At 37.2% G+C, this 14,466-nt stretch overlaps 1 protein-coding gene across 1 annotated transcript in view; it reads left to right on the top strand.

Annotated features, from left to right (window-relative positions):
• Positions 1-14,466, top strand: part of VIRMA (vir like m6A methyltransferase associated) — a 64,461-nt gene that overhangs the window by 31,868 nt on the left and 18,127 nt on the right. The window contains exons 9-15 of the mRNA XM_008001112.3: positions 2,139-2,630; positions 3,661-3,815; positions 6,682-6,764; positions 9,493-9,586; positions 9,871-10,415; positions 10,944-11,179; positions 11,656-11,908. Of these exons, the coding sequence (XP_007999303.2) occupies positions 2,139-2,630; positions 3,661-3,815; positions 6,682-6,764; positions 9,493-9,586; positions 9,871-10,415; positions 10,944-11,179; positions 11,656-11,908 (1,858 nt within the window). The remainder of the gene's footprint in view (positions 1-2,138; positions 2,631-3,660; positions 3,816-6,681; positions 6,765-9,492; positions 9,587-9,870; positions 10,416-10,943; positions 11,180-11,655; positions 11,909-14,466) is intronic.

The following is a 14,466-nucleotide window of genomic DNA, read 5'->3' as shown; positions in this document are numbered from 1 at the left end:
TAGTAATAGGACTGAAGAGGCAGTTTCAGCTTTTGAGAAAATTAAGTTCTGGCCTGTCATTTACTTTTTAGTTGTATTTTGACAGGGGTTTATGAAAGCTATTGTGTTGCCATTTGCAGTGACTAAAATGGAAGAGAATGAGTCAGAATTATAAATAATTTTTATTCTTTTTAACATTCAGAAAAAATGATATCTTACTAATTAAAAATTAAGTTTTCATTAAGCTGGTTCTATCTTGTAGTCAAGAGATGTTTTGACAGATTTTTAACCCATTTTTGAGTATTTGAAAAAATGCAATGTTTTGGTTCTTTTTTCTTTAAAGTCTGATTAAGTTTCATTTTTTAGAAGTTGAGGAATGAGATCATGTCCTTTGCAGGGACATAGATTAATTTGGAAGCCATTATCCTCAGCAAACTAATGCAGGAACAGAAAACCAAATACTTCATGTTCTCACTTATAAGTGGGAGCTGAACAGTGAGAACACATGGACACAGAGAGGGCAGCAACACACACTGGGCTCTGTTAAGGGGGAACAGGGGGTTGGGGGAGAGCATCAGGAAAAGTAGCTAATATATGCTGGGCTTCATACCTAGGTGATGGGTTGATAGGTGCAGCAAACCACCATGGCGCATGTTAACCTGTGTAACAAGCCTGCACATTCTGTACATGTACTCCAGAACCAAAAAATTAAAAAGAAAAGAGAGATAAAATTTGGAAAAGAGTTTAGGGAGGATGAGGCAAAAGGATCACTTGAGTCCAGAGAATCACTTAAGGCCAGGAGTTTGAGTCCAGCCTGGGCAACATAGCTAGATCTCGTCTTATAAAAAAAATTAAAGAGTTTACATCTGGCATGGCCTATAGGCAAGGAAGAAAATCCATACAGATAAGGATGCCCAAAGAAGTTGTCAGTAGCATTTGTGTCTATTTTGAAGTGTTGAGTAAATTCGGTCTTTTCCCCTTAAGACTATGTATGCTAAAGAATAATTCTTAGATTTGATAAAAGAGTGCTATGTGTGGTAATACTAACTACTTAAATGTTAAAAATTGATAATTCGAAAGTTTTTTCCCTGGAGATACTAATTCAGATCTACTGTAGTAACTCTGAGTATACTATATTTTTCTATAGTATAGTCATCCCTCACTGTCTGTGAAATTATTCTCAGACCTCCCTTGGATACCAAAATCCAAGGATGCTCCAGTCTCTGATATAAAATATAAAATGATGTAGTATTTGCATATAACCTATGCATATCCTCTTGTATACTTGAAGTCATGTCTAGGTTACTTATAATACATAGTACAATATAAATGCTCTGTAAATGGTTGTTATACTACTGTTGTGTAGGGAATGATGTAAGAGAGAAGTCTGTACACGGTCAGTACTGATACATTTTTTTCTTTTCGAGTCTTGCTCTTTCACCTAGCCCAGGCTGGAGTGCAGTGGCATGGTCTTGACTTTCTGCAGTCTCAACCTCCTGGGCTTAAGCGATCCTCCCACCTCAGCCTCCCCAGTAGCTGAGACTACAGAAATGTGCCACCATGCCTGGCTAATTTTTGTATTTTTTGTAGAGACAGGGTTTTGCCATGTTGCCCAGGCTGGTCTTGAACTCCTAGCCTCAAGTGATCTGCCTGCTTCAGCTCCCAAAGTGCTTGGGATTGTAAGTGTGAGCAACTGCACCTGGCGCCAGATGCACTTTTAAAAAATATTTTCAATTTGCAGTTGGCTTAATCCACAAATGCAGATATGGAGTGCTGACTGTGTATATACTGTATTTTTCCTAGACGCACGAATTTGCATATACCGATATGCCATGAATAAAGTGGGACCATGGTGAAAAAGGAGCATTTGATAAGTATCCTGGAAAGAAGGCCCAAAATTTAAAGGAAAAACTTGTCAATAATTATTTATTTAACGTCTGTTGAGTGCTAACTAGGACAAAGCCTCATAGAACATTTACTTTTGTTTGGCCTCATCTAGAGAAGACTTGCCAGTCACATTATGTTTTCAGTTAAAGCAGTATATTACTAAGGATAAGGATTATGGTCATTAAAATTTTTTATGGGTGTCTTGTCTGAATATAGAGTAAATGAAGAGTGCTTTGCACTGACTTGACATATATCAATTAACTCTTCCACAGATATCTTCACAGTCATCACTTCTTGGAGTTGGTTACCTTGCTTCTGTCAATTCCAGTAACAAGTGCTCACCCTGGTGTGCTGCAAGCCACAAAAGATGTTTTGAAGTTTCTTGCACAGTCACAGAAGGGTCTTCTTTTTTTTATGTCGGAATATGAAGCAACAAATTTATTGATCCGAGCTCTGTGTCACCTTTATGATCAAGATGAGGAGGAAGGTCTCCAATCTGATGGTGTTATTGATGATGCATTTGCCTTGTGGCTACAGGACTCAACACAGACATTGCAATGTATTACAGAACTGTTCAGCCATTTTCAGCGTTGTACAGCCAGTGAAGAAACTGACCATTCGGATCTCTTGGGAACCCTGCACAATCTTTATTTGATTACTTTTAATCCTGTGGGAAGATCAGCTGTTGGCCATGTTTTTAGTCTGGAGAAAAATCTCCAAAGTCTTATTACTCTAATGGAGTACTATTCCAAAGAAGCCTTAGGGTAATTTCCTGCTTACTCCTTAAATTTTCTGTGATGTTAGAAAATCAGATTAACTAATGGTCTAGTTTCTTAAAAGAAAGTGTTGTTTTGAGAGGGAAAAAACTATAGTTTTGATGTAACACATAACTTGTTAATTAAAGGTTAGAGTGACAGAAATCTCTAAAATAAAAGATGTGGCTATAAAGTAATACAATGGACTCTTTAGCACCTTCCTTCAGTTAACCCATGGTGTTAAAGATTGCAACTGTAGTACCCTCTGCTGTTTTATGTAGAGGGAAATTCTAAGGCACAGGAATATGTACCTTAAGGTATATATTCCTTTTATTCCTCTTACACTCTCTTGCTGGCTCCTGCCCTTGCATTCTAAACCATGCTCTGGATTCAGAATTGCTTTGACTAGGTGGGTAAATTGAGAATTATAATGGTTTGAAGAGCCTTCTTGGTAGGGCAGAGGGTTTTAGTGTATGAGAAGAGAGACGTGCCTTATTTCTGGTTCACGTCACACAAGGCAAATGGCATCCAGATAACTGCCCTCACGGTGAGGACTTGGTGTATAATTCCTTGAGTGATGGATCTTTTGTGGGGTGCTTACATAAAGCAAACAGCAATGACTTCCATGCCTAGCTATATCTTAACAGGTTTATAGTGGAATACTGAGTATTGAAGGCAGGTAATCATACTCCTTCCTATTTATCCAGATTGGACAAATATTTTGAAGGAGACTAATGAAGTATACTTCCTAATCTTTCATTGCTAATGAAGTATACTTGTTAATATTTCATTGTTTTTTGATCTTATTTCTTAATAGAATTTTACTTTCCATAGTGATATGTATGCTTTTTTATATACTTTTAAGTAATGGTTTCAGTTGCATTGGATATGAACTGTAAAATCTGATTTCTTGTCTTCAGTCATGTTTTATTGTAAATTTCCTTGATCTCTTTAAAGCCAAGTAGAAGAAAATATTTTAAAAATTGTTCCTAAAAAATTGTTTTTGTATCCAAAACTTAAAAACCTTATTTTGTTTCAGTGATTCCAAATCTAAGAAGTCAGTAGCTTATAATTATGCATGTATACTTATTTTGGTGGTGGTTCAGTCTTCCAGTGATGTTCAAATGCTAGAACAACATGCAGCATCTCTCTTGAAGCTTTGTAAAGCAGATGAAAATAATGCTAAATTGCAAGGTATGGTATCTAAGTTATTTTAAGCATTTGTAATATGTGAAGGAACAAACCTTTGAATATCTGTGATTAGTCCTTCATCATGTTTTGATAATATACATAGTAATACTGTTTTTAACTTCCTGAAATTACTTTTTATGAAGATAGTTTTTACAAACTAAAGGTTGATAAAATGTTTTAGTATATAAACAAAGTAGTTTTTACAACTACCTTTCCTGGAAAGTCATGAAAATTGGTAGTTTGTTGAAATTTCTAATCAAAATGGAAGAGGTAGTTTAAAGACAAACTCAAGGCCGGGTACGGTGGCTCATGCCTGTAATCCCAGGACTTTGTGAGGCCAAGGCAGGTGGATCACCTGAGGTCAGGAGTTCAAGACCAGCGTGGCCAACATGGTGAAACCCCATCCCTACTAAGAATACAAAAATTAGCTGGGCGTGGTGGCACACGCCTGTGGTTCCAGCTACTCGGGAGGCTGAGGCAAGAGAATTGCTTGAACCCAGGAGGCGGAGGTTGCAGTGAACCGAGATCACACCACTGCACTCCAGCCTGGGCAACAGAGCAAGACTCCATCTCAAAAAAAAAAAAAAAAAAAAAAAGACTCAAGTTCAGTTTTTGGGTAGTTTTCCTCTGTGTGTTTTGCTGTGTATGTATTTCTACATAAAACACAAACTGCAACTTAGAAATCTAATTGTGGAGTAACACATTTGTGCTATCCTCAGAAGTAAAGAATAGTAAATATGATTATTATTTTTTTAAGTATATAAATGTATATTGAATGACATTTATGGGAAACCTTATGTGGGCAGCCTTGAAAAGTTTAATATACCTAATTATAAGTTTTAAATTATTTTATTTTGGTTCCTCATTTTCTGACCTTATCAAGTAGAAAATTTGATAACATTGAGTAAATACTGTAAAAAAGGTTTAAAATAGCATGTGGCCTCTTCTTTTATTTTTAATCCTAAATTTTACTTGTGATATCTCCAGTAAAAGTTGGATAGTAAACTCAACTTCCCATTCTGGGAATAGCTTTTTTCCTTGAAGAATGCATTTATAAAAGGAGGGCACACAGTGTCTTCAAAGGTATTATTAGTACTTTAGTACTTTTTCAGGGTGTTGGGTATTCTGGTATATGTTTTATTATTATTTCTTATATCTTTGAGCAATATATTCTATATATAAGAAAGAGTTAATTTTAAAATGCATGGGGAAAATTGTGTACAGCTGTAATTCTTGTGGAGGAGTGTAGAACCAAGGAAAGACCTGGCTACTATTTTCTATTTCCTATATGGCATCTGGAACTGGTATTTCACTTTTTACATTAGAGTGCTTTTCTAGAAACATTTTTGGTGATATAATATAGGAGTTATGGCATAGCTTCTGGGAGAGTTTTGAGTTTGTTTGCAGTAAATGGTAGATTTTATTTGTGTTTATTCTATAAACAAAGTTTGCTGTCATTATTTTGGGGTGATAATAATTTTATAAGGGCAAATTTGGAAGTTGACAAAATTAAAATTTCATGTTAGAGGAAAAGGCACTCAGCAAAATATCTCCCCTTGGGTTTGATTCCTTTAGAAATTAATAAATTTTGTTTATACTTTTTTTGGGTGGGTGTGAGAGGCAGTGGCAAAGATAGGTGAATAAACACTATGTTACATTAATTTATAAGCAGTCTATTTTGTATATATATACATTTTTTTGAGACAGAGTCTCGCTCTGTCACCAGGCTGGAGTGCAGTGGCGTGATCTCGGCTCACTGCAACTTCCTCCTCCCAGGTTCAAGCGATTCTCCTGCCTCAGCGTCCCTAGTATCTGGGACCACAGGTGCGTGCTGCCACGCCCAGCTAATTTTTGTATTTTTAGTAGGAACTAAAGTAGGGATGGGGTTTCACCATGCTGGCCAGAATGATCTCAGTCTCTTGATCCTGTGATCCACCTGCCTCAGCCTCCCAAAGTGCTGGGATTATAGGTGTGAGCCACCATGCCCGACCCTATTTTGTAATTTTTTAATGTTGTAAATTGTAAAAATTAATTTTAATTATATAGACTATTTAAGCATTTAAACATCTAAATTTGCAGAAATCAGATAACTAAGAGTAGGCACTTCTTTCATTTTAAAACTAAATTGTTTAAGCCGGGCGCGGTGGCTCATGCTTGTAATTCCAACAGTTGGGAGGCTGAGGTAGGTGGATCACTTGAACCCAGGAGTTTGAGACCAGTCTGGGCAACATGGTGAAACCCCATCTCTACAAAAAATACAAAAATTAGCCAGGTGTGGTGATGCACACCTGTAGTCCTAGCTACTTTGGAGGTTAAGGCAGGAGGATTGATTGAGTCCAGGAGGCTGAGACTGCAGTGAGCCATGATCACACTGCTGCACTTCAGCCTGGGCAACAGAATGAAAAACTTGTCTAAAGAATTAGATACAAGTTGTAATCCCAGCACTTTGGGAGGCCAAGGCGGGCGGATCATGAGGTCAGAAGTTCGAGACTAGCCTGGCCAACATGGTGAATGAAACCCCATCTCTGCTAAAAATACAAAAATTAGCCGGGTGTGGTGGCAGGTGCCTGTAATCCCAGATACTCGGGAGGCTGAAGCAGGAAAATTGCTTGCAACCAGAAGGCAGAGGTTGCAGTGAGCCCAGATTGCGCCACTGCACTCCAGCCTGGGCAAGAAGAGCGAAACTCTGTCTCAAAAAAAAAAAAAAAAAAAGAAAAGAAAAAGAATTAAGTGCAAGTCCATCCCTGTATGAAATTTAGATGATTGAAATCAACATGGACCTAATAATGTTTTTCTTTGGAAGAAATACTTTCTTTGTTATAAAGCCTTCTATTTTGAAATATCATAAATTATTATTTTTCTTTTTAAGAACTTGGCAAGTGGCTTGAACCTCTGAAAAACCTTAGATTTGAAATTAACTGCATCCCAAACTTAATTGAGTATGTTAAGCAGGTAAGTGTAAAACTTAAAAGTGCTTTGACTTTTTGAAACTGTGTGGTAGTATATGGTGATACTGCATTGAATCACTTGTGTAGATAATGTAGATATTGTTAAGTGTCCTTGACTGATTTATTAGACTTTGTAGGTACAGATTGGTATATGCATATAGATGGATGTGTGATTATATGCATATGTGAATACACGTGCACATAACCCTGTGTACTGTACTACTTTTCACTACTGGATTCTGTCCTATTTTTTCCCTCTGAAATGGAAATAGTATCACCTACAATCTTGATGACATTTATAAGTGTTTTAAATGCTGTAGTCACGTAACATATAACTGTTTTAGCTAAATGTTATTTCCGAAAAAGAATTTCACTCAAAATATTTACGTAAAAATTGATAGGGCCCATTCCAGATAGTTGCAGTGGAGGCTGGTTCTCTTTGTTAATTTGGGATAGTTAAATCTGCAGTTGAGATAATTCATAACAGTTAAAATTCATAAAACTCATAATGCAGTTTTAAAATTTTACATTCAAAATTTTCATCTCTGTTCCTTAGTCGAATCATTGTGTAGCATAGGAAGGAAAGTTAACAGCACTCATATATGCATAAAAAGTTTCAAGTTAGAAGAGCAGAACGGATCTTGAACTCTCACTCTCATTTAGCAGGTGAAATCTGTGCGTGTGTGTGCACATGCATGCATATACATGTGTGTTTGCGTGTGTGTGTATGAGAGAGAGAGTATGTAAGCCATCTTGGTTTTGGAATTGCAGTGTATATTATTAAAATAATTTTCATATATTTAATTTGTTGCTGTTGGGACCCACAGCAAAGTGTTGTTTGGGTTTATCTGCTTCAGATTTTTCTTTACTGATTTCTCTGTCTTTGTCTTCTTGTACTCCAACTCTCCTAAGAGTACTTTTACTTCCTGTGGTGCCGTCATATTCTTCCGTGTTCTTAATCTGAACCTCAAATGACATCTAGAACTTTTCATTACATTTTCTTTTATTCAGGAGAAGTACAATTAATATCCTGTAAATTTAGATGGTCATGTATTCTGGGTACTTGTGCATGGTTGAGTGAATATTAACAAGATGTTCAATAAATGGCAATGGTTTGAGTAAAACTGTTTAATCAGTAAGAAATTTAGATGTAGAAATGTGAATTACATGCTGTAGTTAAGAGTTGATTTTTATGTAAACCTTCATCCCATTAATTATGATTATCATAAGTGGCTCTCATCCCAACATGGACTATAAAAAGTTGATCCAAGACTGAAACTTCACTCTATGTCTTCCTGCTGCTTTATGTAATTTGTGGAATTATAAGGAAAAGGATTAGAATAAAAGAAAAGCTAAATTGAGATAGTAACCTTTTTTTTTTTTTTTTTTTTTTTGGTCTAGACTACTATGAGCTAAGAGATAGTAATGTTTTTTGAATGTTATTTCTTCCAAGGTTTTTTTTTTTGTTTGTTTTTGTTTTTGAGATGATGTCTTGCTCTGTCACCCAGGCTGGAGTGTAGTGACTCAATCTTGGCTCACTGTAGCTTCCACCTTTCAGATTCAAGCAATTCTCCTGCCTCAGCCTCCCAAGCAGCTGGGATTACAGGCGCGTGCTACCACGCCTGGCTAATTTTTGTATTTTTAGTAGAGACGAGGTTTCACCATGTTGGCCAGGCTGTTCTCAAACTCCCAACCTCAGGTGATCCATCCGTCTCAGCCTCCCAAAGTTCTGGGATTACAGGCATGAGCCACCACACCCAGCCCCAAGTTTTTAAATGATTGATAATGCTGTTCTGTGAAAGCTAAGAAAACTGAAACCTAACTATTTGTTACCTAGAAACGTAGCATAGGCAGGTGCTAAAGACATAGGCAATTGTATTTGTTTTTCCTTTAACCTGTGCCCCACCTGGCTACAGTATATTAGACTCCCGTGGTATCTGCATTTAAAAAAATGTATGCTATGTAGGCCAAAAACATTCCCTGCTGCTTCCTCACTTTTGAAGGAAGTTGAGTACTCACAGGGCTTTTTGTTTTTATTTTTTTAGAGACGAGGTTTCACTCTGTTGCCCAGGCTGGAGTGCAATGGCATGATCACGGTTTACTCTACTCTTGACCTTCCAGGCTAAAGTGATCCCTTCCACCTCAGCCTCCTGAGTAGCTGGGACAATAGGCAGGCACCACCACCCCTGGATGATTTTTTAATATTTTGTAGAGGCAGGGTCTCACTGTGTTGCCCAGGCTGGTCTCGAACTCCTGGGCTCAAGCAATCCTTCCATCTCAACCTCTCAGAGTGCTGGGATTACAGGTGTGAGCCACTGCACTCAGCCTCCACAGGACTTTTTAAATATAGTTATTGCTTCATTTTTGGCAGAGAAGATGTATGAAAAGAGTATATAGAAAGTAGCCATTGTAAACTCTTAATACAGGGAGTTTCATACATTTCTTTATGTTATCTTTGTTCTAGTTGGTTCTTTTCAATGAACTTGTGCATTACAGTTCTTTTTATTTACATAATATTGCATATAGTACAACATGTGCCAGAGATCAAATAATCTTGATAAATTAATTTAACTCTAGGGCCTTATTCATGTTTTAAATTTACTTAATAAATATAAAATATTGTATGTTCTTAACTTGAAGCTCATATTTTTAAGTAATTCCTTGTCTGGAATTTTCTGTTGATCTCGTGGGTACTAAGAAATGTAATATTCTGTTCATTTTTATTTTTAAAGAATATTGATAACTTGATGACCCCAGAAGGAGTTGGCCTTACCACTGCCTTACGTGTTCTCTGTAATGTTGCATGCCCACCACCTCCTGTTGAAGGTAATGTGGCTACTGTATTTTAAAAACTATGATTCTTAAGCCTAGAATAAATATCATTTATTAAATATTTAGTTTAATAATTATTAAACATCATTTAATAATGATAAATATCATTTTAATTAAATATAAGTAAATATTTATCATAATAAAAATCATTTATTATAAATGTAATAAAAATCATTTATCATAAATAATTAAATATTAAATATTTAGTTTAATAATTCTTAATCAGTTATTAACATATATGTAATTAGTTTTGTTTCTTTTCCTTATCCTATATAAAGGTCAACAGAAAGATCTGAAATGGAATCTTGCCGTTATTCAGCTTTTTTCTGCTGAAGGAATGGACACGTTTATTCGAGTTCTGCAAAAATTGAACAGTATTCTGACTCAGCCTTGGAGGCTCCATGTCAACATGGGGACTACCCTTCACAGAGTTACTACTATTTCGATGGCTCGCTGCACACTCACTCTTCTTAAAACTATGTTAACAGAACTCCTGAGAGGTGGATCGTTTGAGTTTAAGGACATGCGTGTTCCTTCAGCGCTTGTTACTTTACATATGCTCCTGTGCTCTATCCCCCTCTCAGGTCGTTTGGATAGTGATGAACAGAAAATTCAGAATGATATCATTGATATTTTACTGACTTTTACACAAGGAGTTAATGAAAAACTCACAATCTCAGAAGAGACTCTGGCCAATAATACTTGGTCTTTAATGTTAAAAGAAGTTCTTTCTTCAATCTTGAAGGTTCCTGAAGGATTTTTTTCTGGACTCATACTCCTTTCAGAGCTGCTGCCTCTTCCATTGCCCATGCAAACAACTCAGGTATCACTTCCATATAACATGCATCTTATAAATGACTGCAGTAACACTTTTTAAAAAGCCAGTGATTTTGTTAAGAAACAAAAACCCTCATCTCCCTTCCTCCCAAAAAGACATAAAATAACCTGATGAGGGGGAGATAAAACTGAAACAAGTTGGTCATTGAGGAAATATGGGGGTAACATTTTAAATAAATTTTTGTTAAAGTGAGTTTTATGCTGTTATGTATGTTTGTACTTACATATTTCTGTTATTTTACATCCTTTTCCCCCTCCTTACCATGTGTTAGAATTTGCCAATAACTAGGTTGCTTCACCAATGGACTCTACTCAACTAACTGCTAACCTGAGAACAATAAGATTTTTTAGACTCATTGAATTGAAGCAAATGTTTAACTGTATAATAGAAAATTAAATGTTTTAAGCATGCAGTAAAAATGTTCTTTTCATAACATTTCTTCCTGAACAGTTTTTGTGACTATAAATAAATATTAAAAAATCTACGTACACACACATTATACTTTTTTAACAGGTTATTGAGCCACATGATATATCAGTGGCACTCAACACCCGAAAATTGTGGAGCATGCACCTTCATGTTCAAGCAAAGTTGCTCCAAGAAATAGTTCGCTCTTTCTCTGGCACAACCTGCCAGCCCATTCAACATATGTTACGGCGTATTTGTGTTCAATTGTGTGACCTTGCCTCACCAACTGCACTTCTGATTATGAGAACTGTGTTGGATTTGATTGTAGAAGACTTGCAAAGGTATTTTCATTTTGCATTAAAAATTTTTTCCTCAAGTTATTTTTGACACGTGTATTTTTCCCTTACAATTTGGAAACTAGGGTTTGTAATGCCCAGATAACATATATACATGTAAATATACACATATACCTACATATGCACACATATGTATATATGAATACTTAACAGACTTTTAAAATGAGAAAGCTTTATTTCATCATTTCATGTGGAAGATATCCTGAAGGTCTTGATTTGGGGTTTTCAAATGGTAAATCCTAAAGAAGTATTCTGATTTAAGAAAATATTTTATTGGAAACCTGAATTTATAAAATTTTTGCAGTCATTGTAAAATTCCAGAGAATTTGTCATTATACCCAAGGAATTAAATGTTTTATGCAAAATTTGTGTAAGTTGATGTGTATTGAGAAATAAATATTAGTTAAACAATGCCTTAAGATCAAGAACTTTGTTTACTAAATGTATTGATTTTATTTCAGCACTTCAGAAGATAAAGAAAAACAGTATACTAGCCAAACCACCAGGTTGCTTGCTCTTCTTGATGCTCTGGCTTCAAACAAAGCTTGTAAATTAGCTATTTTGCATCTAATTAATGGAACTATTAAAGGTGATGAAAGATACGCAGAGATATTCCAGGATCTTTTAGCTTTGGTGCGGTCTCCTGGAGACAGTGTTATTCGCCAACAGTGTGTTGAGTATGTCACATCCATTTTGCAGTCTCTCTGTGATCAGGTATTTATAGTTATTTTATAAAGTTTCTGTGTGTGTGTGTGTGTGTGTGTGTGTGTGTGTGTGTATTTAAGCATCTTGATGTAAATTTTGGCTGTGAATGAACAGCTCTCACCTATGTTTTATTATTCCTGCTATTGTTCATGGGTTTCTCTGAAGAGCTTTTTTCTTTCCTTTATAAGATCATAACCTTGGGTAATTGCTTTATGTGCCACTGTTTCGGTATTTTTTAGGGTCTAATTCATTTTCCTTCCAATTGCATTGCACAGGTCATTCTTTTTTTTGAGATGGAGTCTCATTCTGTCGCCCAGGCTGGAATGCAATGGCGCGATCTCAGCTCACTGCAGCCTCTGCCCCTCCAGGTTCAAGTGATTCTCCTGCCTCAGCCTCCCGAGTAGCTGGGATTACAGGCACATACCACCATGCCTGGCTAATTTTTGTATTTTTAGTAGAGACAGGGTTTCACCATGTTTGTCGGGCTGGTCTTGAACTCCTGATCTCAGGTGATCCATCTGCCTCAGCCTCCCAAAGTGCTGGGATTACAGACGAGAGCCACCATGCCTGGCTACGCCAAGTCATTCTTAAATTTCATAGCTTGATTGAATTAATATGTTCTCTTGTTAGGGCAACCTTTGAAGGCTACTACACTTTTAGTGTGTTTCAGAGTACTTTGCTTATAGATGTTGGCTAACAGTACTACTATTTTTTCCTGTTGTCTATATTATTGACTTGCAGTTTATAGTTTCATGGGTTACTAAGAATTGTTTTAACTTTTTTTTTTTTCTTTTTTTTGATACGGAGTCTCGCTCTGTCGCCCAGGGAGTGCAGTGGCGCGATCTTGGCTCACTGCAAGCTCCGCCTCCCGGGTTTACACCATTCTCCTGCCTCAGCCTCCTGAGTAGATGGAATACAGGTGCCTGCCACCACACCCAGCTAGTTTTTTGTATTTTTTTTTTTTTAGTAGAGGCGGGGTTTCACCGTGTTAGCCAGGATGGTCTCGATCTCCTGACCTCGTGATCCGCCCGTCTTGGCCTCCCAGAGTGCTGGGATTACAGGCTTGAGCCACCGCGCCTGGCCTGTTTTAACTTTTAAAGCCCATTATGATTGAGATCTTTGGAGATTTCTATGCCTAATACCATTTTAGCTTGTCAGAATGCTCTTGCTAAGTGGTCATCAAATGTGATTTTTTATTTCAGGCAGAATAGAGTCCCACGTTAGAAGACTATTTTTCTACCTTAACAGATTCTCAGTTTGGTTACCTTTAAGACCCAGGTCAAGAAAGAACTTTTTTGTGTGTGTGTGTGTGACTTGTTTTCACAAAGAAGGGGACCTGGTAGAAAGGGTATTCTGAGTGCTTGTACCTTAAAGTGTCCACTTGATTGGTATTTCTTATGTAATCCACTTTGGGTTGCATGACTACATTGAATAGTGCTATGGCATCCTAGCTGCCTTGGTCACACGAATCTCATTCATGGCCTCACTTTGCCATGTTTTCCTTCTGATTCAAGCCTTGTTTTATAGTTTTAAGCCAAGTTGAATATGAGTTTGCAGTATGTTGAAGTAGTTAAAGATGATAAAACATAATCCAAAATGCTCTTATAAAATTCAGTTTACTTCTGGCTGGGCATGGTGGCTCACGCCTGTAATCCCAGCACTTTGGGAGGCCGAGGTGGGTGGATCACAAGGTCAGGAATTTGAGACCAGCCTGGCCAATATGGTGAAACCCCATCTCTACTACAAAAAAACTAGCTGGGCGTGGTGGCGCGCATCTGTAGTCCCAGCTTGAACCCAGGAGGTGGAGGTTACAATGAGCCAAGATTGCGCCACTGCACTCCTGGGCAATAGAGGGAGACTTCATCTCAAAAAAAAATTCAGTTTACTTCTATAAAGAGTAGTGAGAGTTTTTAGAGTTATCATTAGCTAAACTTGCTTAGCATTGGAAAACTTGAATTTAGAAGTATATACATATATATAAAAAGTAGAGGGAACTATTTGATTGAAAGACTGTGGTTAAATGTTCATCTCCTCTATCCATCCAACTTTGTGATATTTTAAATTGTAGGGGGCTTTTTTTGTTTTTTTGTTTGCTTGTTTTTGAGATGGAGTCTAGTTCTGTTGCCCAGACTGTAGTGCAGTGGCACGATCTTCGCTCAATGCAACCTCCGTCTCCTGGGTTCAAGTGATTCTCTTGCCTCAGCTTCCCAGTAGCTGGGATTGCATGCATGTGCCACCATGCTTGGCTAATTTTTGTATTTTTGGTAGAGAAGGGTGTTTCACCATGTTGGCCAGGCTCGTCTTGAACTCCTTGCCTCAAGTAATCCACTTGCCTTGGCCTCCGAAAGTACAGGGATTACAGGTGTGAACCACTGTGCCGTAATACACAAAATTGCAGTATTAATGTATACTAAGCTTTATTTCTGGCCAGGTGTGGTAACTCATGCCTGTAATCCTAGCACTTAGGGAGGCTGAGGCGGGTGAATCACCTGAGGTCGGGAGTTTGAGACCAGCCTGACCAACATGGAGAAACCCTGTCTCTACTAAAAATACAAAATTAGCTGGGT

This window comes from Chlorocebus sabaeus, chromosome 8 (assembly GCF_047675955.1).
Source record: "Chlorocebus sabaeus isolate Y175 chromosome 8, mChlSab1.0.hap1, whole genome shotgun sequence".
Lineage (NCBI taxonomy): Eukaryota > Metazoa > Chordata > Mammalia > Primates > Cercopithecidae > Chlorocebus > Chlorocebus sabaeus.
This window is presented reverse-complemented; position numbering and strand designations above follow the sequence as displayed.